The sequence below is a fragment of the Schistocerca piceifrons genome, chromosome 1 (assembly GCF_021461385.2).
Source record: "Schistocerca piceifrons isolate TAMUIC-IGC-003096 chromosome 1, iqSchPice1.1, whole genome shotgun sequence".
Classification (NCBI taxonomy): Eukaryota; Metazoa; Arthropoda; class Insecta; order Orthoptera; family Acrididae; genus Schistocerca; species Schistocerca piceifrons.
The window spans coordinates 819,750,248-819,776,362 of record NC_060138.1 but is presented as its reverse complement, the minus strand read 5'-3'; the positions used below and the strand labels follow the sequence as shown (position 1 = coordinate 819,776,362).

The 26,115-nt window shown below is 40.6% G+C and overlaps 1 protein-coding gene across 1 annotated transcript in view; it reads left to right on the top strand.

Annotated features, from left to right (window-relative positions):
* LOC124714323 (glycolipid transfer protein) overlaps positions 1–22,002 on the top strand; it is a 69,483-nt gene extending 47,481 nt beyond the window's left edge. Inside the window, exon 5 of the mRNA XM_047243011.1 lies at positions 21,444–22,002. Coding sequence (XP_047098967.1) covers positions 21,444–21,626 — 183 coding nt within the window. The 3' untranslated portion in view covers positions 21,627–22,002. The remainder of the gene's footprint in view (positions 1–21,443) is intronic.
* The last annotated feature ends 4,113 nt before the right edge of the window (positions 22,003–26,115 follow it).

Below are 26,115 nucleotides of genomic sequence, written 5' to 3'. Positions count from 1 at the left end.
TACATTTTTTCTGTACATATTTACCTGTTTCTAGAATAAAAATTAGGGGAGTGGGAGGCTCAAAGACTTTTGAAAGAGGACTTGTTTGTCATGCGTGCTACGTTGCTCTTACAGCTCTTTTCTGGGTCAAGATGATGACTAGCTACCAGTTGGGCTATCCCAGAATAGAATCCCATCTGTGTAACTGGGCAAAGTGCACAACTCGAATGATGAGGAAGCAAACCTAGGCTGTAGCATACTTTCTTCAGTGTCACATTTGTTTTTGTTATGTGTGTCTGTTATTTAAAATCATTGTGAAGCCATATGCCTAGAAACTTTGTTTTATGGGGGTGTGCTGCTGGAGTTTGATACAGAGGTGTTGAAGGCTTCCCTCTTTAAACAGGTGTTTAGAAAAATTGTTTGAATGTATTTATTATTAGTTTATTTCCTTCAAATCAGTCATTAAGGTGATCATAGCTTTATTTATGTTTGATTGTAGTTGTCTTGGGGTTTTCCTGTAAGAAGGATCTAGTGTCATCTGCAAACAAGGTATTTAGCTGTGATTCGATGCTTAGATCTATGTCATTTATTTACAGAAGGGAAAGGCTAGGTCCAAGAACAAATCCTTGAAGAATTCCACTTTTTATTGTTCTTGCTAGCATTTATTTCATGTGTTGTTGCTACTTTTTGTTTCCAGTTTGTTAAGCATGAGGAGAATCATTTTAATGCAGTACCTCTAATTCCATACTTTTGGAGATTTTCCAAGAAGATTTTGTGGTTGTTCACTGTTTTTTCTTCCTTAAAACAAGAAGAAGAAGAAGAAGAAGAAGAAGAAGAAAGCAGTCTCAGAATATTTTAATGCCAGATTACTTACAATTGTTAAAGAAAGCAACAACAAACACACCCAGCATAATGAATAAATATGTGATAGGATATGTACCTGCTCTATTGTTTATTTTTATTTATTTATTTATTGTTCCATGGGACCAAATTAAGGAGAAGTCTCCATGGTCATGGAACGAGTCAATACATGAAATTATAACACGATATTAGAAGCAGATAAAATGAAATATAAAAAAACATATTCAGGTGACAAGTCGTAAATTTAAATAAAGAAAATCAACAATGTAACACTGGAATTTGCTTAATTTTTTAGCTCTTCCAGGAGCTCCTCGACAGAATAGGAGTGAGCCATGAGGAAACTCTTCAGTTTAGATTTAAAAGAGTTTGGGCTACTGCTAAGATTTTTGAGTTCTTGTGGTAGCTTATTGAAAATGGATGCAGCAGAATACTGCACTCCTTTCTGCACAAGAGTCAAGGAAGTGCATTCCACATACAGATTGGATTTCTGCCTAGTATTAACTGAGTGAAAGGTGCTAACTCTTGGGAATAGACTAACATTGCTAACAACAAAACGAGGTGGTACTGAATTTGCTCATAATGTTTTATTCTCATTGTGGCATTAACTTTAAAATAGAAGAGTACTTGAGTTACTGGACACTATATTAAAGTATATATGCCACCAGCATATCTCGGAATGAGCAAGATGGTCATTTTCAGCTCTTCTGACCACAGCCAGACTGAGTGTTGCACACATGGGACACTCAATCTGCAGTGCCAGGTAGGCACTGAGGTTTTCATAAGCTTTTATGCCAGGCATGTGCTGTGAGTAGCTTGATGCATAAAAAACCACCAAAAGAAGTCATCTGCAATGGACAACAATAATGGTCATCATTAATTATTATGGACTGTAATGGCAATCAGTCCAGAAAAAATATCCCCCTCACCCAACCACGTGTCTCTACTAAGCCCACATGACAGAGATTATCATGAGATCACAAACACAGCCATTATGTACTAAAATCATGGAGAAAGGTCTGGCTGAGGCATTGGTGCCGCCATTAGCAGTGTAAATGTGTATCTTAAATTATGAGGTGATGTATTCCACTTGTGTTAGGACACTGTTAAGGCGTGTAGTGGAGATATTTTCCTGTGGAATATGTTTACATAAGTGAAAGGACACCTCATATGACTTCCATCATACACTCCTGGAAATTGAAATAAGAACACCGTGAATTCATTGTCCCAGGAAGGGGAAACTTTATTGACACATTCCTGGGGTCAGATACATCACATGATCACACTGACAGAACCACAGGCACATAGACACAGGCAACAGAGCATGCACAATGTCGGCACTAGTACAGTGTATATCCACCTTTTGCAGCAATGCAGGCTGCTATTCTCCCATGGAGACGATCGTAGAGATGCTGGATGTAGTCCTGTGGAACGGCTTGCCATGCCATTTCCACCTGGCGCCTCAGTTGGACCAGCGTTCGTGCTGGACGTGCAGACCGCGTGAGACGGCGCTTCATCCAGTCCCAAACATGCTCAATGGGGGACAGATCCGGAGATCTTGCTGGCCAGGGTAGTTGACTTACACCTTCTAGAGCACGTTGGGTGGCACGGGATACATGCGGACGTGCATTGTCCTGTTGGAACAGCAAGTTCCCTTGCCGGTCTCGGAATGGTAGAACGATGGGTTCGATGACGGTTTGGATGTACCGTGCACTATTCAGTGTCCCCTCGACGATCACCAGTGGTGTACGGCCAGTGTAGGAGATCGCTCCCCACACCATGATGCCGGGTGTTGGCCCTGTGTGCCTCGGTCGTATGCAGTCTTGATTGTGGCGCTCACCTGCACGGCGCCAAACATGCATACGACCATCATTGGCACCAAGGCAGAAGCGACTCTCATCGCTGAAGACGACACGTCTCCATTCGTCCCTCCATTTACGCCTGTCGCGACACCACTGGAGGCGGGCTGCACGATGTTGGGGCGTGAGCGGAAGACGGCCTAACGGTGTGCGGGACCGTAGCCCAGCTTCATGGAGACGGTTGCGAATGGTCCTCGCCGATACCCCAGGAGCAACAGTGTCCCTAATTTGCTGGGAAGTGGCGGTGCGGTCCCCTACGGCACTGCGTAGGATCCTACGGTCTTGGCATGCATCCGTGCGTCGTTGCGGTCCGGTCCCAGGTCGACGGGCACGTGCACCACTGGCGACAACATCGATGTACTGTGGAGACCTCACGCCCCACGTGTTGAGCAATTCGGCGGTACGTCCACCCGGCCTCCCGCATGCCCACTATACGCCCTCGCTCAAAGTCCGTCAACTGCACATACGGTTCACGTCCACGCTGTCGCGGCATGCTACCAGTGTTAAAGACTGCGATGGAGCTCCGTATGCCACGGCAAACTGGCTGACACTGACGGCGGCGGTGCACAAATGCTGCGCAGCTAGCGCCATTCGACGGCCAACACCGCGGTTCCTGGTGTGTCCGCTGTGCCGTGCGTGTGATCATTGCTTGTACAGCCCTCTCGCAGTGTCCGGAGCAAGTATGGTGGGTCTGACACACCAGTGTCAATGTGTTCTTTTTTCCATTTCCAGGAGTGTATATTGCTGATAAATGATACAGGAGCCTACTGTCTGATTAAGTGCATCCATTTGTTCAGTTACTTTATGAACATGTTCAGGAAGGCAATGTGCCACACCATCTTTCAAAAATTGTCAGAACAACTTGAAAAGCAGCCTGAAGACACAAATGTGCTTGTTTACTCCTCCCCCTCCCCCCTCCCACATTGTTATGACTTCAGTTATGTTTAGCTCACATGGAATGCCAATACAAGAGATGTGCACAATGTGGAAATTGAGCAGTTATGGATCAGTATGGCTCCCTAACGGTTTCTGGGAGTTTATGCGCCACACACCACAACTGATATTTCACCAGGTCTAAAACTTGCGCATCTACAATTGCCACCATAACCTCTTAACAGGACTCCACCTATTTTGCTGCCTTAAGTTCCTTTAGATAAAGGAATTGATAGAAATCTGGGTGTGCTAAATATGGTGAGTTGAATGTTCCAATACTTCATACTTCAAATCCCGTAGTACCTTTGTGATTGTGTAGACAGTTTTTGTTAAACATTTTGGTTTTCTTTTTTGATTCAGGTGCCTTCTCATGTATTTTTATTCAGTTGGCCAAGAAGGTTACACCTTTATTCTGCAAGGTCACCATGTTTCAATCACGGCTTTGTTGCTTTGTTTTTGGTATTATAGCCATAATAGCAACTCGGAACATACAATCAGTTGGATTCATTTTAAATGATCCAAACCATGATCAGAAATTTTCCCATTGTCTTTTGGTCGGCACTGAGTAAATGAGGCTCCCGTACTGCACAAACCTTTCACATGTAAACTGTAAGCTCAGCATATGTTATCTGCCCCCTTAAAAGAGCACATCGGCCTTTTATGTATTGTAGAAGGTGTAGGGCTGGTACCTGGCAGTCATGTGACCCTCCACCACTGACATAAGACATGGTAGTTGAAGTGATATGTATGTGCCAGTTGGTTGTATGGAATCAGTGCAGTAATATGAATTGATGTGGAGACTTGACAAAATGGGAAAAAAAAGAAGCTGTGGTGTTTTGTCATGCCCATGACCACACTGTGAATGAAGTTGCCTGATTTGTCAGTGTATCAACAGGGACTGTGTGTCTACAAGGAATAGTGTACCACTCAAAGCTATAAGAAAAGTGGTCATAAAGAGATATTACCCAACAGGGACCAGAGACAAGTATCATGTCTGGGCGATGTCAGTAAGTTTCAAACCTAACAGGGATTGATGTCAGTGAATGCAAGTGCATCTTGACCAGTTTACAAGCAAGCATTTGACAAAGGGAACTGTATACAGTAAAGATTTGCAGTTACGCACCTCGCAAAAGGCTATGGCTCTCAACTGCACAGAAAGATTTAGGTCTTCAGTAGACCAAGCAGTGGAGAAACTGGTCAGTAGCAAACCAAGGGCATGTTGTGTGGTCTGAAGTGTTGTAATTTTTCCAAATGAGGCAATGTGTTGAGTGCGCTAATGGTGCATTCAATCCACACACTGCGGAGGATGTAGTTCCAGCCAGAAGTGATGTCCCCCCCCCCCCCCCCCTCCCTCCCTGTGACAACTCGGTCCCACTTATTCGGGTTACCATGGCAACGAACCAGGATATTTATTTCAACATTCTCAATGACCAAATGTTTCCCTCTCCTATAAATCTTCAGGATAAGTAAGTCACGGAAACTCCAATCTTCTAATAAAATAAGTCTTATTCACTGGGCTGCATACATATCTTCATCTTTTGATGAGCAATCACACACACCCAATTGCCTTTTGACCTGTCCACTAAACCACCGGATCTTAAGCCCAGTGCAGGAATGTGCGGATTGAGTTTGAATCCAGTGAAAATTTCTTTTTGATGTGGAAACATGTACATCATTGTTATACAACAGGATAGTTATTTACTTGTCTGACAGACTCTACATCTACATGCTCAGAGTGCTTAAAGGTCCACAAGATAAGTTCAAACAATGGAGACCTCCCAATTCCACCAAAATCAGCAGTGAAAGTAGATGGCATTCAGTTGGGTAGCATGACAATTCAGGCAAGTGAGGCTGCAAATAAAATTACCGAGCATACAAATATGAGAAATATTGTGGTGATCATATATGTAGTCACTTCAGCACTGAGGAAGATGACCATATAGGAAAAATTGATAAGGTTGACAAACAAGGCGCTGCAGTTATTGAAGCCAACAACCTTTAATATGGTAATTCCCTTCTCAGCTGGTGCTGTGAGAGGAAGTACTTTAAACATTCCTTTGGGTAGTAAACTGACACGTGATGCATCAGTTCCTCCATTAGCAGGAAATCCAATCAGTGTGCAGGACTTGAGAGATACAGATTTGTGTATACATGGACAGAACAGGATATATTTTAAATCACAGCAGTGAGGTGAATGAGGTAGGAGTTTTACAATAGTTTATAGTGTAATTATTTTACTGCCATTGTCAGAGATTTTCAAATATGACTTCAGTGGCAGTTGCATACTTCTGTATGGGTGTGTGAGGATCAACAGTGCATCAGATTCCAGTTAGAGATATTTACTTTTATGAAAGCATTTTTAATATAGTGAGGTACCACCATATAAATAAACAAACAGTTATATTTTGTGTGTGACTTGTACTTATATGGGCAGGGTATCGATGACACGCAATCGGCACGGCGAGTCAGGCAGCCACATTCTGACAGTGATATCACTAAGCTTGTCTGTCGTGCCAAGAACATGACACACAGAAATCTTTCTATTTGTCATGGTGGCAAAATTCTCTCTCAACATAGCAGCTATCTCTAATCAAGTTGCTCATGATACCTCAGAAGTATGTAAACTTATTCCTTGTCCACCAAGGCCATATTGGCATTTACAAGTTGCAGAATGTCTTCTTCACATTTCTAATGTAACTCTCTGATAATATTAAATGACATCAAAGAACCCCTCAAAACTACTTAACTTCATGTTGATCTCAGCAGCTACACAGGAAAATGTGATTATGCTTAGGTAGTTGGGTGAACTGAATCATTAATGTGATCTATGCTGGTGAGGATATTAGCAGACATGTGTCTTGTTGAGTACAAGATCTTAGCTGTTCTTCCTGTAACAATTGCACATTTTGAAAAATACTTCCTGACCAATATAAGTGTGGCGCACACAGAAATTGTGAGCGCTGTTGAGATATTCTGCACAAGACATAGTAGGTGACAACTGACTTATGCAGTCCACAAGTGTGTTCAGACAAACATAACTTACACTGTGCACACGTTATGTGATTGTGTTCTCATTACTTGTAATATGTAATTTACAGCAAAATTCATTATGAAAACATATGACACAAAATCTTTAACCAAATATTACTGACAGGAAAATTTTCTTAATCTTCTGCAATTTCCTGCTTGTAATTCCAAAGAGGGGTGTTTGCTAAAGGACATTTCTCTGCATTGTCAGAAAAAATTTCAACAAGAGAAGTGCCCCTTAAATAATGTTGTTTGGCACAAAATCTTATTAATCATGATGGTGGCTTTCATCAGTGAAGAAATTAAAGTAATAACTGAGCCCCACATCTCTGCCAGACATAAAATTTTACGCCCAACTTGATGTCACGATAATCCGTTTTATCTGGTTGACTACTGAATTTAAAATCCACGGGCTCACATTTCAATAGAAGACATGCATGCAATAACACTGTTGAGCACATGTGTGCTAGTCTCAGATGGAGCAATATTCAACAGAAGGGGGTCATGCATGCATCAGCCTGTTGATTTCTAGTGTAAACTTAGCAATGTGCATTAGACATCTCCACTTATAAAACTCACCTGAAGAGAGCTGCCTTATTCTTGACAAGTACTAACAGCCTGTGGTGTATGTCACACACGTTTTCACTATGCACCGCAATTATATTATCATTGACAATATAGAACATTTTTTTGCACACCTAGATCAAGTTTCTGTAGTACTAGTAGCTTTTCCTGGGGGTTGTCTCCCCACTTTGGCCTACAAAAGGTTAATATGGTCATATGTCTTACCGCAATGAATTGAACACAGTAGCACCAAGCTAGCACTCCATTCCTGAGTATTGGCCTAGTAATTATGGAATGCTGACAGATCCACATAAAAATCCTGAAATAATGATAAAAAATAAAAATATTGGAGTCAGTCACTCAACAAAATCTGTAACATAAATTCATCAGTCAAACCAAGCCATGTCCGTTCCTTCAGCCAAAACCTTATTCTACTTGAGGTTGCCAGTTATCCCATGATATCCTGAATTTTCACTTAATTTGGACAAAAATCCCAGGACCCATATTTTTTCAAGATATATACCCCCCCCTCCTATTGATGAATTTCGGCTTACCAATACGACTTCTGTTCGGTGTTGTGTCAGCTTGATACACTCAAAGTGTGATGAGATATTCCTCTTTCACTATTGCTCAGTTATGGTAGTTGTGTTTTGAGAGAACAACGTGTACCAGTTAGGCATTGAAATACTTTGTAAAGAGTTATATTAGAGTGATGCTGGAAATTAAAGGTGCCTGGTTCAAATGCAGGTACAGTAAGAATTGTTTCATTAATGAATAATAAATGGAGTGACACACACAACACTCTGTTCTCAAATACTAAGGTTTTAAATCACAGTAAGTGTAATCTTTCAAGTGCTGAACCACTCTTCTTGTGTGTTTCCTTTTTTGTATTTGCAGGAATGTATGTAATGTGTGCTGTTAGTGTAGTGATATAACTTTTTTCACAGAGTACAATAATGCAATAGGATTATTTACCCTTTGTTACTCTGTATGAGTAGTCAACTTTAAGTCCATAATTTTTGGCATTTATCCCTTCTTTTATACACTATTATCCCTTGTCTCCACTTTTATTGTGAGATGGCAACCCCAATTCCTATAGTTATGAACTTTAACATAATGCAGGGACAATGTGATGGCGAAATGAATGCAGCTGTAGAATACATTCAAAGCAACTGTCAAACTAACAAGACAGTTCGGAAAATCACTTGGAAATGAGCTAAACGGCAGAAACTAGTTATGTACCAATAAATCAGATACATCAGAAATTGAAATATGTCACCTCCTTTTACACATTTTTATCTCCCACAAAATAAAAAAACCCTCAGAAAATTACTAACTTACTGTTATTATTAGTCATACCTGCATTATAGTTCAATTCTCTTATCTTGGTGGCTCGCGCGTTGCCAGTTGCACACGATGCACGTGCCAATAGAAGCAGCGCCATAGTATAGTTCGCAAGCTTACGTTTAGGGGGGAGCGCGCAGTTCATGAAGTAAAGCCACCACGGCCGCATTAGCCCTTTCGCTGCTACAAGACGTGCTCCCTGCATTCCGCGCTGTGCGCAATTTTGTCACTGCACTGCTCGCCTGTGCAGACACATCGTGCTCCGACTGCTTTGACACTCTTATCAATCGATTCCACAAAAACTATTTGGCCCAAAAATTAGATTTTTACACATCTTCTTGACTGATACCTTCCCTCCATAAATGACTTAATTTTGTTTCGATGTTCAACGCAGTTATTATGCAGCATTAAATATAGTAAACCATTGCACGAAATTTTGAAGAGTTTGCAGAGGTAAAAGTCCATAGAGTATACTTTCCGTATGGTCGATTTTAGTTGCCACAATGTTGAGAATGAAATGTGGACAAGATGCCTAAATTTCATATAAAATTTACTGTATAACAATAGCTCATTTAAGTACCACATAGGTGCCGTATGTAATATTGAGAAATATTCTGTCTTTCACGATTGTAACAAAAGTTTTATTTACACTGAGCACGTTTGGCTTTATTTTAAAGCACTTCAATCAAAAGGAAGTAGACAAAATACATTAAACAAAACTGTGGAGTTACAAAAATATTAGGACTTGAATATACCGTCTATCAGTGAAGTGCTCTGACCTACGTCAAATATAATTTTTGTGTGTGGCACACACAAACATCATTTATTTGCTAAAACACTGATCTGCCAACACAAACGTTGAATATTGTATTACCGCAGCACAAAACTACGAAAGGTGACTTGGCAATGGAGGAGACAAAATACTGTCCACTGAAGATGCTTCAAAAGAGAGAAACACGTCTGGTCTAAATAAGCCCCTTATTACAGTTGCAGAAGAGGAATATATTTCAGTACCATTGGTAAAACTGCGACTGTGGAACAAAAACAAGAAAGAGAACATGAGTACCATTGTGTATGTGCCATACCTTTCCTTGATTGAAGTGCTTTAAAATAAAGCCAAACGCGTCCGGTGTAAATAATACTTTTATCACAGTCGCGAAAGACGGAATATTTCTCAATATTACATACGACACCTATATCGTACTTAAATTAAATGAGATATTGTTATACAGTAAATTTTATATGAAATTTAGGTATCTTGTCCACATTTCATTCTCAACATTGTGGCAACTAAAATTGAGCATACGGAAAGTATACGCTATGGACTTCTACCTCTGCAAACTCTTCAAAACTTCGTGCAGTGGTTTACTACATTTAATGCTGCATAATAACTGCGTTGAACATCGAAACAAAATTAAGTCATTTATGGGGGGAGAAGGTATCAGTCAAGAAGACGTGTAAAAATCAAATTTTTGGGCCACATAGTTTTTGTGAAATCGAATGATAAGTGTGTCAAAGCAGTGGGAACACCATGTGTCTGCACAGGCGAGCAGTGCAGTGATGACAAAATCGCGCACAGCGCGGAATGCGGCGAGCACGTGTCTGCAGCAGCGAAAGGGTTAATGAAGAGACAAAGCACTAGAAATTTGAAATAATGAAAATATTAAGCACCGCACAAGGTTTGAACTCATAACCTTTCGCGTAGCAGCCCAACACTTCACCCCCCCCCCCTTTTTATTTTTTAAAAAGGACCTGAAAACTAGTAAGTGCACTCGTTGAAACTAGTAAGTGCACTCGTTGCGTCGAGTTGGGGACACACATAACTAAAACCATGCTAATAGCTGTAGAAAAAGGCATAAAGAAAGAGAGCAAAGTGCGGGGCGAAGGAAACCGTAAAACAAAACTGAAGAGTGGAATCCATACCACCATTAACCAGTGCTACATCTTGCACCGGATGGGAAAACTAAAACTGCGAAGACCTTTTCGCACCAGGGACAAAAAGAGGAAATGGGGCAAAAACTGCTACAGAGTGTGAGGGTTCACAACGAAACTCTCCATCTGCTGTATCATCCAGGTATGACTTCTTGTAATGATGAAAGTAGATCCCACGTTGTACCGTGTAGTGTTCTGATGAAAGTAGATCCCACGTTGTACCGTGTAGTGTTCTATCATTGTATTGTAATTTTAGCTTCTCTTACCCGTGATGTTCCAGCTACGTGGAGGGTCGTGGAACGCACTCCACAAAAAATTGGAAAAATATTGTCGATACTTTGGGTTACGGAGTATCTTGCAATGTCGTTCCTGCAAATAGTTCCAAAAGTCTAAAGTGTCTTTAGTGCCGTCTTGAAACAAATAATGCACTGCATGTCCACGAAGCCACGTCATTGCATTAGTTTTAGTGCATGGGTAATACTTTTTATCCGGGAATAAGATAGTCTTTGCTGTTGCCAGTTGAGTCGCTGGTAAGGCAAGTCGAACGTAACTGAGTTCGAGGTAAAAGACACCGATGTAGAAGAGCGAAGAGGGGACGTGGTGTATCAGCACAGGCGGCAACAGGGAGGGCGGTGCTAGTTCTTCTATTAACAAAATGGTCAGACTGTCCGGACGGCGGTGCCATAGTTTGACTAATGTGCTCACAAATAGGGCGACTGCTCTGTCATAAACGTGATAAAGGCCAAGCCCTCCCCGATCCGGGGGAAGGGTGAGAGTTTCATATTTGATCTTGAAAAGCATTCCAGAACTCACGAAGGATCCAAAAGCCGCAAGTATACGGCGAGCTAACATCACCGGTATAGGTAATATCTGGGCGATGTGCGGAATGCATGACGCTAAATGTGTGTTAACATACTGGGTCCGTTGGACGATATCCAGGGCTCATAGGCGGTTGTTGGCAATTCCAGTCTGAACATTTCGTAAAAGCCGTCGGAAGTTGTGAGCAGCGGTCCGTCGTATATCGTCTGTAAAATCAATGCCGAGACATTTCAAACTATCTCTGAGCTGTAAGGGGGTGACACTGTTCTCAGACAATCCGACCCTGATGTTCATCGCCACCGATTTTGCGACGTTGATACGACTACCAGTGGCCATGCCATATTTCGCTATCCAATTTAGTGCGCTAGCGGTGTCGTCACCGTTGCGGATGACAATCACGAGGTCGTCAGCGTACGCTTTACATGGGAAAGTGTGGCCTCGTAATGTCATACCCGTTAGTTGTTGGCGCAGGCCACAGAGGAGAGGTTCCATGGCCACAGCATAAAGTAAAGTGGACAGAGGGCAGCCTTGGCGTATCGATTGAGAAATGGTGAGGGGCTGCGAAGGTCGGCCATTGATGATCACCTTGGACGTCGCGCCACGGAGTAGTCGCATGACGACAGTGACGAATGGCTGTGGGTACTGCATATGTTGGAGGACCGCTTGTGGTCCACTCGGTCGGAAGCTTGACTAAAATCGATTGCCGCCAGTGCACCCTTCAGACGACATGCCCTTGCCAGTGAGATCAAGTCACGATATTCACTGAGTGCTGTTTGAATATTATTGTCGCCTCCTAATGACGTTTGATCGGGTGAGATAACATTTCGTAGGATCTGGCGTATCCGCGCCGCCAACAGTCGAGAAAAGATCTTTAAAGTCGCAGTTCAATAGTGTCAATGGGCGGTAATCCTGCAGTCGTGAGCCACCAGACGGTTTGTGAATAGGAATAATCATCCCTTCCACAAGGGCCGCAGGGAGCGGCACGTCCGGGGATAGTAGTTCGCGACAGATGTCCGTCCATCGGGAGGCTAGTAAATATTGAAAAGTACGGTAAAATTCCAAGGGGAGGCCATCAGGACCCGGAGACTTGTTGACAGCTCCTTTTCTAATGGCGTCGATCACTTCTTCTTCTGTAATTTCTTCCATCAAGGCCGCTTCCATTGCCGGGGTGACGGTGCCGTAAATCGTCTGAGAGACGTCCTCCAGTGCTGTCGGATCAGGGGTCTGAGCAGAATAGAGTTGGGAATAATGATTGTAGAACGCTGTGTTTATGTCTTGTTGCGTGGTGAGGCGATGACCGTCCTCCGTGTCGATGAAGCGTATCAGCGCTCGTTGGCGTCGTTTACATTCACGAAGGACGTGGAAAATTGACGGGCGTTCGCTAGGTATCCGATCCTGCGTCCTCGAGCGGATGACTACCCCCTCTAGGTGGCATCGCATATGAGTGAGGATCTGAGCCTTAGCACGGTGGACCGCCATTTGTCGTTCCGGAGACGGCGGCATAGCATCGCAGTCGCGCAGGACCTGGAAGTAAAAGTCAAGTGTATGTCTTCGCCAAGTAGCGTGGTCGTGACCGTAGGTTATCAACGTTCGCTTCAGTGCCGGTTTGGCGCAGTCCAACCACCAGTGGATCGTTGTGGGATATGCATGGAGGCGATTTTCACACGAATGCCACGTATCCTCAATGGCTTGGCGGCAATCCGGGTATGACAGGTGAGCGATGTTTAATTTCCACGGGCTGCGGCTTCTCCACACTTGTTGCCGCCGCAGGGTAACGGCACAAATGTAAGCTGAGTGGTCCGAGAATGCTGCAGGCCACAGTTCCGCATCCTGTGTTCCAGTGGCGAGAGAGCGTGAGACATAAATCCGGTCGATGCGACTGGAAGAGTGACTCATGAAGTGCGTGAATCCCGGTCGGTGGCCGTGAAGATGTTCCCAAGTATCCACCATCTGCAGGTCTCAAATTAGCATCTCGAGCTCCGAGCACGGATTATGTCGTGGGAGTTGGTCTGTGGGCGCCAGTACGCAATTGTAGTCACCTCCAAACACCAGATGGTCGTGGCGGCCTTGGAAGAGTGGGGAGATGTCTTCCGCACAGAATCGTGAACGTTCGCAACGTTTGTCCGTCCCGGAAGGTGCGTAGATATTGATAAGGCGGACACCCAGTACTGTGAGTGCCATTCCTCTTGCCCCAGGCAGAAACAGGATATCGTCCGCCACTATCCCTTCCCGAAGAAGTACAGCCATACCGCTGCCTGTTGGGGAAGCCAGAGAGACGCAAGCATCGTAACCGTACATGCCTGGGAAGTCGTCGACGTACACTTCCTGGAGAAGGGCTATGTCGATGGAAGCAGAGTTCAACATATCCTGAAGCAAGGATAACTTAGCCGCGTACACCTTAACAGTTACGCTAACGCACCTCATCTGACTACATGATGCCATGAGGACTATAACACGTCATGCAAAATACTGACAAACACTGTTGGTATGACTATGAATTACTCACGCTTCGTCGGAGTACAATAGGAAATAAACAATTACCGCTGTTCTTTATTGCGAAAAAGCGGTTCGTGAGAATGATACAAACACCTTTCCTTGATATCGCCTGAATTAGGAGTCTTATTGCTTGTTTGGTTTAATTAATTAATAGAATATGAAGCAATTGGTATAAAGAATGCTTCTTCCAAACTTTCTACAAAAGAATGTCTGCTATCAAGACATTGCTTTTGTTCTATTACTTTATTTATGACTTAAACATTTCTAAAACTGAAGACACTCGTCCATGCTCTCCACTGCAGTCGAGATGTGGCAACGTCGTTCTCTGTTCATTGGCTGACTTGTGTTTTGTGACGTCAGATGCGCAGAACGAACCTACACTCATCCGCCAACATAAATGACGCGCACTTTAGTAACGTACAAGAAAGAACTACTAGTTGTCTGATGGCTTTGAAATACTTTACAGTTCTTCAGACACAAAACCAGGGTCATTGTATTTCAGGTTTCAAAATCTAGTACATGGTAATGAGAACAGATAAGACTGTTTTCTGGGACATACATGAAATATTCTAAGACCCAAGATATTGCCATCAGTATGTTGTAAAGTACTGAATTTTATATAGCTCTATTTCACTTGCGAATGACACAACTCAAATGAAATAACTGAATTTTCTTCCTGTGGTGTTTGGCATTGCAGGCCAATCATATTTTACATATGCTACTCACTGTGAATATGAGGCCAAACTCATTTATGACTTTGTCTATCAGCCCATTCCCCAAAAGCCTGACCTATTGTTGTCCTTGGATTCTTGGAGTGCTGCACAATTGTGATATCAGAAGAGTAAGTTCTCTCTTGTTTGTGTGTCTGTCGATGGCTCAGGACATCAGATATTGAATTGTTACCTTTACTCTTGAAACCATTTATATTTCATAAGAGTTTTCACATTATTATACGTAGTTATTGACGTAGAGAACAGAGCGCTAAACCTCAATCAAGATGGTCAGATGAGAATTTTAATCACAGAAGTTCACTCTGCCACTCTTTCATTTAGTGAAAGAAGTTTGTTGTGCATTGCATGCTTTTGCAAAGGAAAATGAAGGAGAACATTTTATTCAGAGGGAACAAGCTGACCAGATATTTCACATATATCAGATTGACGATGCCTTGCGGTTGTTGACACTAGTACCGTGTGCAAGGAGAAACTTACACAAATACTTAACAACATACCACTGAAGTAATTAACATTATTCTGAGTAATGTATGTAGCATTTTGCTTGACTATAATACAAATATAGTACCTTTGCAACTGCAACAGAGAGAAATAACATTCAAAACTTGTGTTTAAAACCAATGTTCAAGAGCAATGAAGTAAATGTACCTGTGTTAAAAATTTCCCCTAGTTTTTTAGACACACACACACATTAAAGCTAAGATTACTATGGTCAGACTTGACAAAAAGTTGGTATGTTAAGATGAAACACCATCTTCACATCATTTGCCACACACCCATATCAGCATCAGGGTGCTGTATGTTCAGCATGAAATCTAATAATAATAATAATAATATGAAGTTAATCGACACCTCATGTTCTGTTATTACTAAGCAACAAACCTAGGAACCAACACAACTGGATACAGATCACAAGTATACACAACATTTATTACCAGATACCCAGAATTAAAATTTTTAACAGAACAACGACTAGCTGATCAGATCGGTGTAATAATCAAAAATAACAGGATATCCCAGTCAGAATTAGAAAACATCAAACAACAAGTACAACAAATACTGGAACAAAATAATGTGCAATCAGAAGAAGAAGAAAATACAGTAATGGACTCAAACATCCCAGAGCAAACAAAGGACAACACGCATCAATTAAACAATCAGAGGCCATCAGAACAAGCACAAATAGAACACGAAGTGACACACATGTAGATATAGAAGAAAAATTTCAGCTGACATATATAGAATACAAAGACACAAATACAGACATTAGACCATTCTTGCTTAGACCGCCAAATAACCCACAAGTCGAAACAACAATAAAAACTATCAACACAATCATACACAACAAAATAAATGAAAACACAACTATGGAAGAGTTACAACTACTGGTTTATATAGGAGCACTCACTAAACTAAATATACACACTAGGCAGAGATCAGAACCAACCAACACACAGAAGAAACCCACAAAACCAGCATGGCAATACAGGCTACAGATCAGAATAGAAAAACTGAGAAGAGACATCGGACAGCTAACACAATTTATAAGAAATAAAATGTCAGGAAAAAAAACGAAAAAGGTTAGGTAAAATCTCACAACAAGAAGCGATAGAGCAATTGGATGAAAAGAAGCAGAAATTACAAGCATTGGCCAAACGACTTAGAAGATACAAAAAAAGTGAAAATAGAAGGAAACAAAACCAAACATTCAACACAAACCAAAAGAAATTTTACCAGACAATAGATAACACACACATTAAAATAGACAATCCACCAAACATAACAGGCATGGAACACTTCTGGAGTAACATATGGTCAAACCCGGTACAACATAACAGGCATGCACGGTGGATACAAGCAGAAACACACACATACAAGATGATACCACAAATGCCTGAAGTGATAACTTTGCAACATGAAGTCACACAAGCAATTAATTCTACTCACAACTGGAAAGCCCCTGGAAAAGATAAAATAGCAAATTTCTGGCTAAAGTAGTTCACCTCAACACATTCACATCTAACTACATTATTTAACAGTTACATTGCAGACCCATACACATTCCCTGATACACTTACACATGGAATAACTTATCTGAAACCTAAAGATCAAGCAGACACAGCAAACCCAGCTAAATATCGCCCCATACCATGCCTACCAACAATATACAAAATATTAACTTCAGTCATTACACAGAAGTTAATGACACATACAACACAGAACAAAATTATAAATGAAGAACAAAAAAGCTGTTGCAAAGGAGCACGAGGATGTAAAGAGCAACTGATAATAGATGCAGAGGTGACATATCAAGCTAAAACTAAACAAAGGTCGCTACACTACGCATACATTGATCACCAAAAAGCTTTTGATAGTTTACCCCACTCATGGTTACTACAAATATTGGAAATATACAAAGTAGATCCTAAATTGATACAGTTCCTAAACATAGTAATGAAAAATTGGAAAACCACACTTAATATCCAAACAAATTCAAATAATACCACATCACAGCCAATACAGATTAAGTGTGGAATATACCAAGGAGACTCATTAAGTCCTTTCTGGTTCTGCCTTGCTCTGAACCCACTATCCAACATGCTAAATAATACAAATTATGGATACAATATTACTGGAACATACCCACACAAAATCACACATCTGCTATACATGGATGATCTAAAACTACTGGCAGCAACAAATCAACAACTTAACCAATTGCTAAAGATAACAGAAGTATTCAGCAATGATATAAATATGGCTTTTGGAACAGACAAATGTAAGAAAAATAGCACTGTGAAGGGAAAACACACTAAACAAGAAGATTACATATTGGATAACCACAGCGACTGCATAGAAGCGATGGAAAAAACAGATGCCTATAAATATCTAGGATACAGACAAAAAATAGGAATAGATAATACAAATATTAAAGAAGAACTAAAAGATAAATATACACAAAGACTAACAAAAATACTGAAAATAGGATAGACAGCAAGAAACAAGACAAAAGCTATAAATACTTATGCTATACCAATATTGACCTACTCATTTGGAGTAGTGAAATGGAGTAACACAGACCTAGAAGCACTCAATACACTTACACGATCACAATGCCACAAATATAGAATACATCACATACATTCAGCAACTGAAAGATTCACATTAAGCAGAAAGGAAGGAGGAAGGGGATTTATCGACATAAAAAACCTACATTATGGACAGGTAGGCAATTTAAGAAAATTGTTTCTAGAATGAGCAGAAACTAGCAAAATACACAAAGCACTCACTCATAAAAAAACATCAGCTACACCACTGCAATTTCATAACCACTTCTACAACCCTTTAGATCACATAACATCAACAGATACGAAGAAAGTAAATTGGAAAAAGAAAACACTACATGGCAAGCACCCGTATCATCTAACACAGCCACACATCGATCAAGACGCATCCAACACATGGCTAAGAAAAGGCAATATATACAGTGTGACGGAAGGATTCATGATTGCAATACAGGATCAAACAATAAACATCAGATATTACAGTAAGCATATTATTAAAGATCCCAATACAACAACAGATAAATGCAGACTTTGCAAACAACAAATAGAAAAAGTAGATCACATCACAAGCGGGTGTACAATACTAACAAATACAGAATACCCCAGAAGACATGACAATGTAGCAAAAATTATACATCAACAGCTTGCCTTACAACATAAACTTATAAAACAACACGTTCCCACATACAAGTATGCACCACAAAATGTACTGGAGAATGATGAATACAAATTATGCTGGAACAGAACCATTATAACAGATAAAACAACACCACATAACAAACCTGACATCATACCAATAAAAAGAAGAAATTAACACAACTAATCGAAATATACATACCCAATACAACAAATATACAAATGAAAACAGGAGAAAAAATTGAAAAATACATCCAACTGGCTGAGGAAGTCAAGGACATGTGGCATCAGGATAAAGTTGACATTATACCAATTATACTATCAACTACAGGAGTCATACCACACAATATCCACCAGTACATCAATGCAACACAGCTACATCCAAACTTATATATACAACTACAGAAATCTGTAATTATTGATACATGTTCAATAACCCGAAAGTTCCCAAATGCAATATAACATATACCGTACAGTTAAAAGGAAGTCACGCTTGATTAAGGTCAGCGTCACTTTCCATTTGTGACCAGACATAACGTCTGAGAAAAGAAAGAAATAATAATAATAATAATAACTCATAAGTTAAGCTCATCTATTAGTATGGCAAAATATGACTTCCTCAAGTCTTAACATGTTGACTACCACACACATGGTAATGGATGTTCTGTCACCAGGACAGGGCAGGCACATGGTGTTAAGGTACAGGGCTCTGCTGTGGCTGTTGGTGGCCACATAGCATCAGGTCTGAGACTGTGGCCACCAGCAGCCTCATGGCAGCCAATGTGTTAAAGGAAAACAGCCAATGTGTTAAAGGAAAATAGATGCAGCAGTTTGTGTTGTTGCAAACCTCAGCTTGTTGCTCCATGGCTGCCAACAAATAAAAAGGCCCAAAGTGATAGCACCATGTACTCTACCAGGAGGCAGATCTCCCATGCAGGAACTACTAAATTTGCTTCGTGCCCTCACCCTACAGTATCTCAGAATGGAGGGTGGTCTTGTGGGCAGGGATAATTTTGTTAATTTGAGGATCACCATACCACAGAAGTCAAACTGTATCCCTCCACTATGAGTAAAATTCCAGTATTGAAATACAACATATGTTAAAATGTTTTCACATCAACCATTGTAACCACCCTGACCATATCACAGTTGTTTTAATGTTATCATACCTAAACAGTACTCCTGTGTGTGCTTCATTCTCTTAATACCAGCTTATCTGGAGTATTGAATATTTACTGTATTGACCTGAATATAAGTCACATCTTTAACTTTGAGGGAGCAGGGGAGGGGCAAGAAGCTCAGTGGAGAAAAAATTGTTACAATATGGTAACTCTTAATCACATTTTTTTATGTAGTAATGTAGATAAAATACTCCGAAATGCCAGTTTACTAAACAGTCTTCAGTGATGTCATTGTTAACTTCATTAGCAGTACTTGTTTGATCACAACCAGTATTTTCATCACTCTTCCCAAAGTACACAATCCTCACTACCATCCAAAGCATTGGACACACAGCACTTCTTGAACTCTTTCATGACAGTGTCTCGTGAAATGGGGCATCGTGGATAGATAAGTCTGACTGATGGTTTTGTTATCTTGAGAGATGGAATGAAAGCATGATCGATTTCTAAAAGCCAGTCAGAATAGTGCTTTCAAGAATGGTTTTTACATGGCTTATTTATTATATCAAGCTCCTGAAGTTTTTAAGTCATATCTCAAGGTATAATGACTGTTTGTCCTCAATACAGCAACTTTATTTTTTACTCCAGAAGTGAGCTGATCTGTAAAGGTAGCTAACATAACATAGCTCATTTACTGAACAGTACAGTATGTCTGAATTCCAAACTGCAGCCAGCCAGTACCTTACTCTGTTATCCCCCAGCCTTTTTCATGCCAACAAATCACTAACCCTCCTACAAAAAATTTCCTTGGGCATAGCCCTATGCTTCAACAAGATAAAGGGGGCGTTTTCTACCCTCTACAGTAAATGCTAACATCTTGGTATTTTTTGTTTTTGTTTGTTTGTTTTGTTTCCAGTTCTCTGCGACAATATCTTTTACACTTTTATAGCCCGCTGTGGCATCACTCAGCATCTCCCAAAAGATGAGTGCATCATTGGTGTTGCTAATCTGGTGTAGAGGTTAAGAGTACTGCCATATTTACATTATGTGCTTCTGGAAATTGACGAATGTCATCAGTAAACTCTTGTCTCTTTACTTAAGATGTGCTCCATCAGATCAAGGCCCACTTCTACATACAAACTTGCAGCATGAGCTGATACTCCCATGGAATTCTGGTATGTTTTTGTAATTGCCAAACTTAACAGGATTATTCATCTAGAACTTGGACACCTATGTTATACAAAGGAAAGAACTGTAGCTTCCACTTTAGGTCCTCTACAGGACTTCCATGATGAAATGACCGTTTGCAGCTCCTGTTACATATACTCTTTGCAATTACAAACAACTTTCCTGATAATTTTCTTCCAGCATTATCACTCATTGGTGAAGACAAGTTTTACTCTCTTTGAAATAAAATTTTAACCGTCTGCACAATATGAGTCACTGCCTAAATGATATCAGTTACAGTGTTACCTTGCATATGGGGACTCATTTCCAAACATTAGTGATACTGTAGATCTATTTTGAACCAAGGAATAAGCACTACAGTTTGAAATTTCCATGATGAGAAAATATACTCCTATTTGCAGCATTGCACAGGTAATTTGCAAGTGAATTTTTCATATTGGAATTTTGAGGAAAACTGCAGCTTACCACAGTCATCATGAAATGGAAGCACAAGCAAGATTTGAAACATATTGTACATTAGTGAATCAGCTACTTTTTTGCTGGTGTCGTCGTGTACCAATGCTTTCTAGCTGTTGTAGACCTTCCATTATATTCCTTATTAACACCAAAAGCTTTTAAGTTTAGAATCACTGCCTACATGGTTTTTCCTGCTTCCATGATAGCAGCAACTGTTTCCCTTAGTAGTCCCCAACAACATTGTTCTTTGATTCACTGACGATATTCCAAGACATATTTTATTGAAATGTGATGGAAAAAACTATTCTTTTGTGGACATCTGAAAGTGTGTGTGATGATGACTCATGTTTTGTTAGATGCCAGCCCTAATTATTTTATTGTATGACCTGTATGTATGTACAATACACATTACTGAATGCTTTTGTTTCCATACAGTTGCTTGCAAAAATGTGCCCTGGTAGAAGTGTCTTGTTAAATACTTTGGCCTTGGGAGAACCAGACCAAGAATCGGAAGTCATGGAGGATATGGACACATTCCTTACACGGCTTCACAGCAACATCAGCACCCTCTCTGCCTTTTATGCACAACATGGGCTTGAAACAAATACTAGAGTATGAGAAAAACTTATTACAAGACCGGTTCCAGAGGTGCTGTTTAAAAAGTACAAGGCATTGTTTAAAAAAAAAGTCAGTATTAGATATTTAAAAAAATTAAATGTTGTACACACATTTTAATGAAACTTTTTGGTGCTTCAACTTTTAAGAAAATATTTACACAAAGAAGTGCCTGTTTGTCGTAAATGACAGTTTTCTGTGCTCAATGCTTGTCTTCAAATAAGCAATAAGATTTAGTATCATAAAATTGTCAATTACAAAATTGTTAATTACACAATCATTGCACTCATATGTACTTAAGGAGAAAATATTTATTTTCTGTAAGAAGTTTTATTGTCTAATGTTAAGAGAAAAGAAAAAAATCTTCCATTTTTATAAATTATTTCTTTTAAATCCTTCACCAACAAAAATTTTCTTGGATTAGTCTTTTTTTCAGTCAGTAATGGGGAACAATTTCGAATATGTATTTTTCCACTTGTTACACTTACGCAAGTTAAAAATTGCAACAAATGTAAGCAGGAAAGTATATATTAGGTATATTGGACTACGGGTAGGTCACTGTCCTCTCAGAATTAGAATTCTTTTCATACTGAATACCCATGGGTCAATCAAGCTCTAGAGAACTGTGTACCCTGCAAGATGAAGATTGCAGGTCATCTTCACTCTATTAGGGAACAGCACCAGCACATGATGTACACAATTTCAATAGCTAAATATCGAATTCTGACTTAAATTCCTTCACAAAATATAATTTAATAGCACTAGAATGACCTTCACTATCAATGATGTTGACAAGCAGCTGAAATCATCAAACGCAGAACTTAATTAAGACTGTATCGCACTCTGTATATGGGATGAGTCAGGAGGAAAGGTTGTGCTTTGAGGGGTGACTAACAGAGTCATTCTAACCAATAAAACCTCATATGGATATATGCCCTTTTCTGAATGGTTTCTGAGGTAGAACACGTTTAATGTAAATTGTAATTTTCTGTATTATTCAAACAGTTTTTTAAATTTTTTTACTTTGTTACACGATCCAGATTTCGGCCATTTTCAAGTACAAAAACTTACCAATGTGTCAAAAGACATCAGACTGGTATGAGCCAAAAGTCCTTGTTGAAAAAGCAGATCTGGTCATATAGGCCAGATCTGTCGTCAGTTAAAGTGAGAATATCTCTAACAATACACTTCCATTTCTGGACCCTATAGCACAGTTGTTACATGAAACTGCTAACCAATAAACAGGTATGCACCCAACTGTTATGTTGTTCAGACATAGTAACGTAGAGAAAGCTGAGACGAACAATTTGATATACGAAACTTGCACTCTATCATTTCGGCAAACTGCCAGCGGTCTTGCTGCAGTGGTAACACTGGTTCCTGTCAGATCAAAGTTAAGTGCTGCCAGACTGGGCTTGCACTTGGATGGATGATGATGATCCGTTATGCCAAGCACTGTTGGCAAGCGGGGCACACTCAGCCCTTGTGAGGCTCCTGTCTCGTAGACTGACATACGGCCGGGAGAGCGGTGTGCTGACTACATGCCCCTCCATATCTGCATCCAGTGACGCCTGTAGGCCAAGGATGACATGGCGGCTGGTCAGTACTGTTGGGCCTTCATGGTCTGTTCGGCAGGAGTTTAGGTTTTTGAATTTGCGGAAACTGCCAAAAACTGACCTTCAAAAACACCTAAGCTACAGCATATGCGCATCATGTGAGATTTTCGATATTCTCATGCTCTTTGTGCAAACTATTTTTCAGAAAAGTTAATACACTGTGATACTTTTTGCTAGAGGATGAAGTTAGAGTTATTACAGAAAAATGTATGAAAGTGATATTTAATGTGTGTTCTATTTTGGAAATCATTCAGAATAGGGCATTTGCTGACATGAAGATTTTTTCTGAATCACTAACACTATCACCCCTCACAAAGCATGCACCTTTCTTCCTGACTCTCCTGGTATGCTTGTCCCTTCTCTTGACCATGGTTTACTATAGAACCTGAGCTACCTCAAATGGAATACACGCTTCGAGGTGCTTCAACAATTTTTAGTGGGATAAATTGATGCTCACAATATTCATCTGTGGAACACTAGCGCAGAAGGTGTCTAGAAACCATCTCAGTGAAGGGGGGAATCGGACAGTTTTGCACATTTATTTACAAATCTGTTCAGGCTACGGCCACTGTCTATGAGTGAGATTATGGGTGAGACACACAAATTTTCTTTGAACATGTAGTCCTAAAATATTATCTAAAAAGCAAACATGCTTTTCACATTGACTGTGTGTGTGTGTGTGTGTGTGTGTGTGTGTGTGTGTGTGACCTGTATTTGTACTTTATACAATATCACCAATGGTATCCTTGTCCAAACAATTGTTCCCTTAATTCCCATGTATAAAGGTAAGTTTTTGAGAATTTTTGAAATGTTGGGCATAATATATTTCATAGTAAATCAATGTTTATGAGTTACGGCTTTCCAAAAATTTCAGAAGCAATATCCGGTTTTAAAAATTGTTTGCCCTCAGTCACAATGTTCATATTTGCATAATTTGCATAGTATTTTCACCTTTTCTCCCCACACTGATCAGATTGTTCAGAGGATACATTTGAAAATCTATCTTAGAGATGTAAATACACTGTTAATAAGTCAACTGCCATTAGGGAAATGTGCTGTATCCTGTGGCAGTAAAGCAAAGGCAAAAGGTAGTAAACTATCGGTCATCAGCAAGTTGTATGCACAGCAAATAATTGCAACCTTAAGGAAGTGGCAGGAAGGGATGGAAAGGATCACTGTGTATAAATCTGGAGGCATTATTCAACACATTGGAACAAATGATGCCTGTTATATCGGCTCACAGATCATTACTTCAATCTTTCTAGCAACTGGGAGAGAAGGTTGAGAAGATCAACGTTCCCCCTAGATCTTAAAATGAAGCTTACAATATGCACTGTTGTCCCAGAACTGATTGTGGCCCTGTGGCTCTAAGTCAATTGGAAGGCTTGAGCCAGAGACTTTGAACGTTTTCGTACAGTTGCACCGTAGAATTGAGAACTGTAGGATCTCTCTAAATGGGTCAGGGGTGCACTACAAGACCCAGACTGCTGCCCAGGCAGCTGACAGCTGACTGTGTGTGGAGGTTCACACAAGGATTATTTCTACATTAGATATATTTCCAGCCCATCCAAACATATAGTTTAGGTGCTCCCACTTACAGTTCAGTGTAAACTCCAGTAATGGATCCCCTACAGATGAGAGAACTAAAATCCTAGAAATCAACTGCCATAGCATTTGCAAAAAATTCCTCCAAGTATGAAGCTGCTCTAAACAGTGGTGGAATTCACACAATACTAGGGACCACATTTGATCCATCTTGCACACTTGCTTTCACCAACCTTTTTTTTTAAATACTTTATGGCTGCAAACACACCTCCACCACTAGCGTTCAAACCTATCTTTCCGATATACATTCCAGCAGAAGTTTAGAAGTTTGTTGTTATTAACATCTGGTTTCAGCCAGCTTTCCCATCCTACTACTGTGTGTTCATTGTTACTGTTTGTAAGTGAGGCTAGTTAGAGAACCTTCCTATAGCCACTCCTGCGGTTAACTAATACTTAACATTTTCTTCTTCTGAATTGCTATGACAGATGCTACCATGTCTGTAATCATAACACATCTTATTGCACCTGTGGAAGGATTTTCCTATCCTCAAAAAAACAACAACATGTTGCATCAAAAGTACTCTGCTACCATCACAGCTACTTCCTACGTGTGGTGAATGCCTGACCTTTCAAGAAAGGTTCTCCATGTCTCCATCTGACAGCGGAGGTCAAGAAATTAGCATCCAATCACAGAATTGTCTGAGCCTTTGGTTTAAGCTTCCACTCAATTCCACACCAGAGGACTGCAATCAGTTTTGGGAATGATGCTACAAAATAACAACTCTGCTTCCACCCCAAGAGCGAGACTAGCTGTCTTCGCCAAAGCAGATAGCTGCCAGTAGAAAGTGAGGGTTGGCTGTGAACCCAAGTGGGAGGCATAATTTGTGCCTGCATGGGCTATGATTTACAGCTGTGTGCACCCAGTGTGCTCAATTGCTGCCAGCAGAGCATCCTTCACATTTCAGACAACACTCCCCAGCGAGCAGAGCAGACATTGGCCTTCTTCCCTGAACTGTCCACTGTTTCTCTTCAGGCCCTCATCACCAGCCTAACATTGTACCACCCTCGGCACTTGTCCAAACCTCTTGGGAAGAATGGCCAGTCCCAACAGGCACAGTTTCTGTTGCTGGTTCTTTCAGCGGCCAGCAATATCTTAAACCAGGTTTTTAAGCCATAACTGGACAACTATGTGGCCGGTACCCACTTTTGTTTTCTGTCCAGAGATTTGCAACATTGCCACTATTTGCCAATCACTGTCAAGCAAGTGTCGACAAGCCAGGACATGATAATCTGAAGGCACAGCTGCATCAGGGACCCCAGATGACACTTTA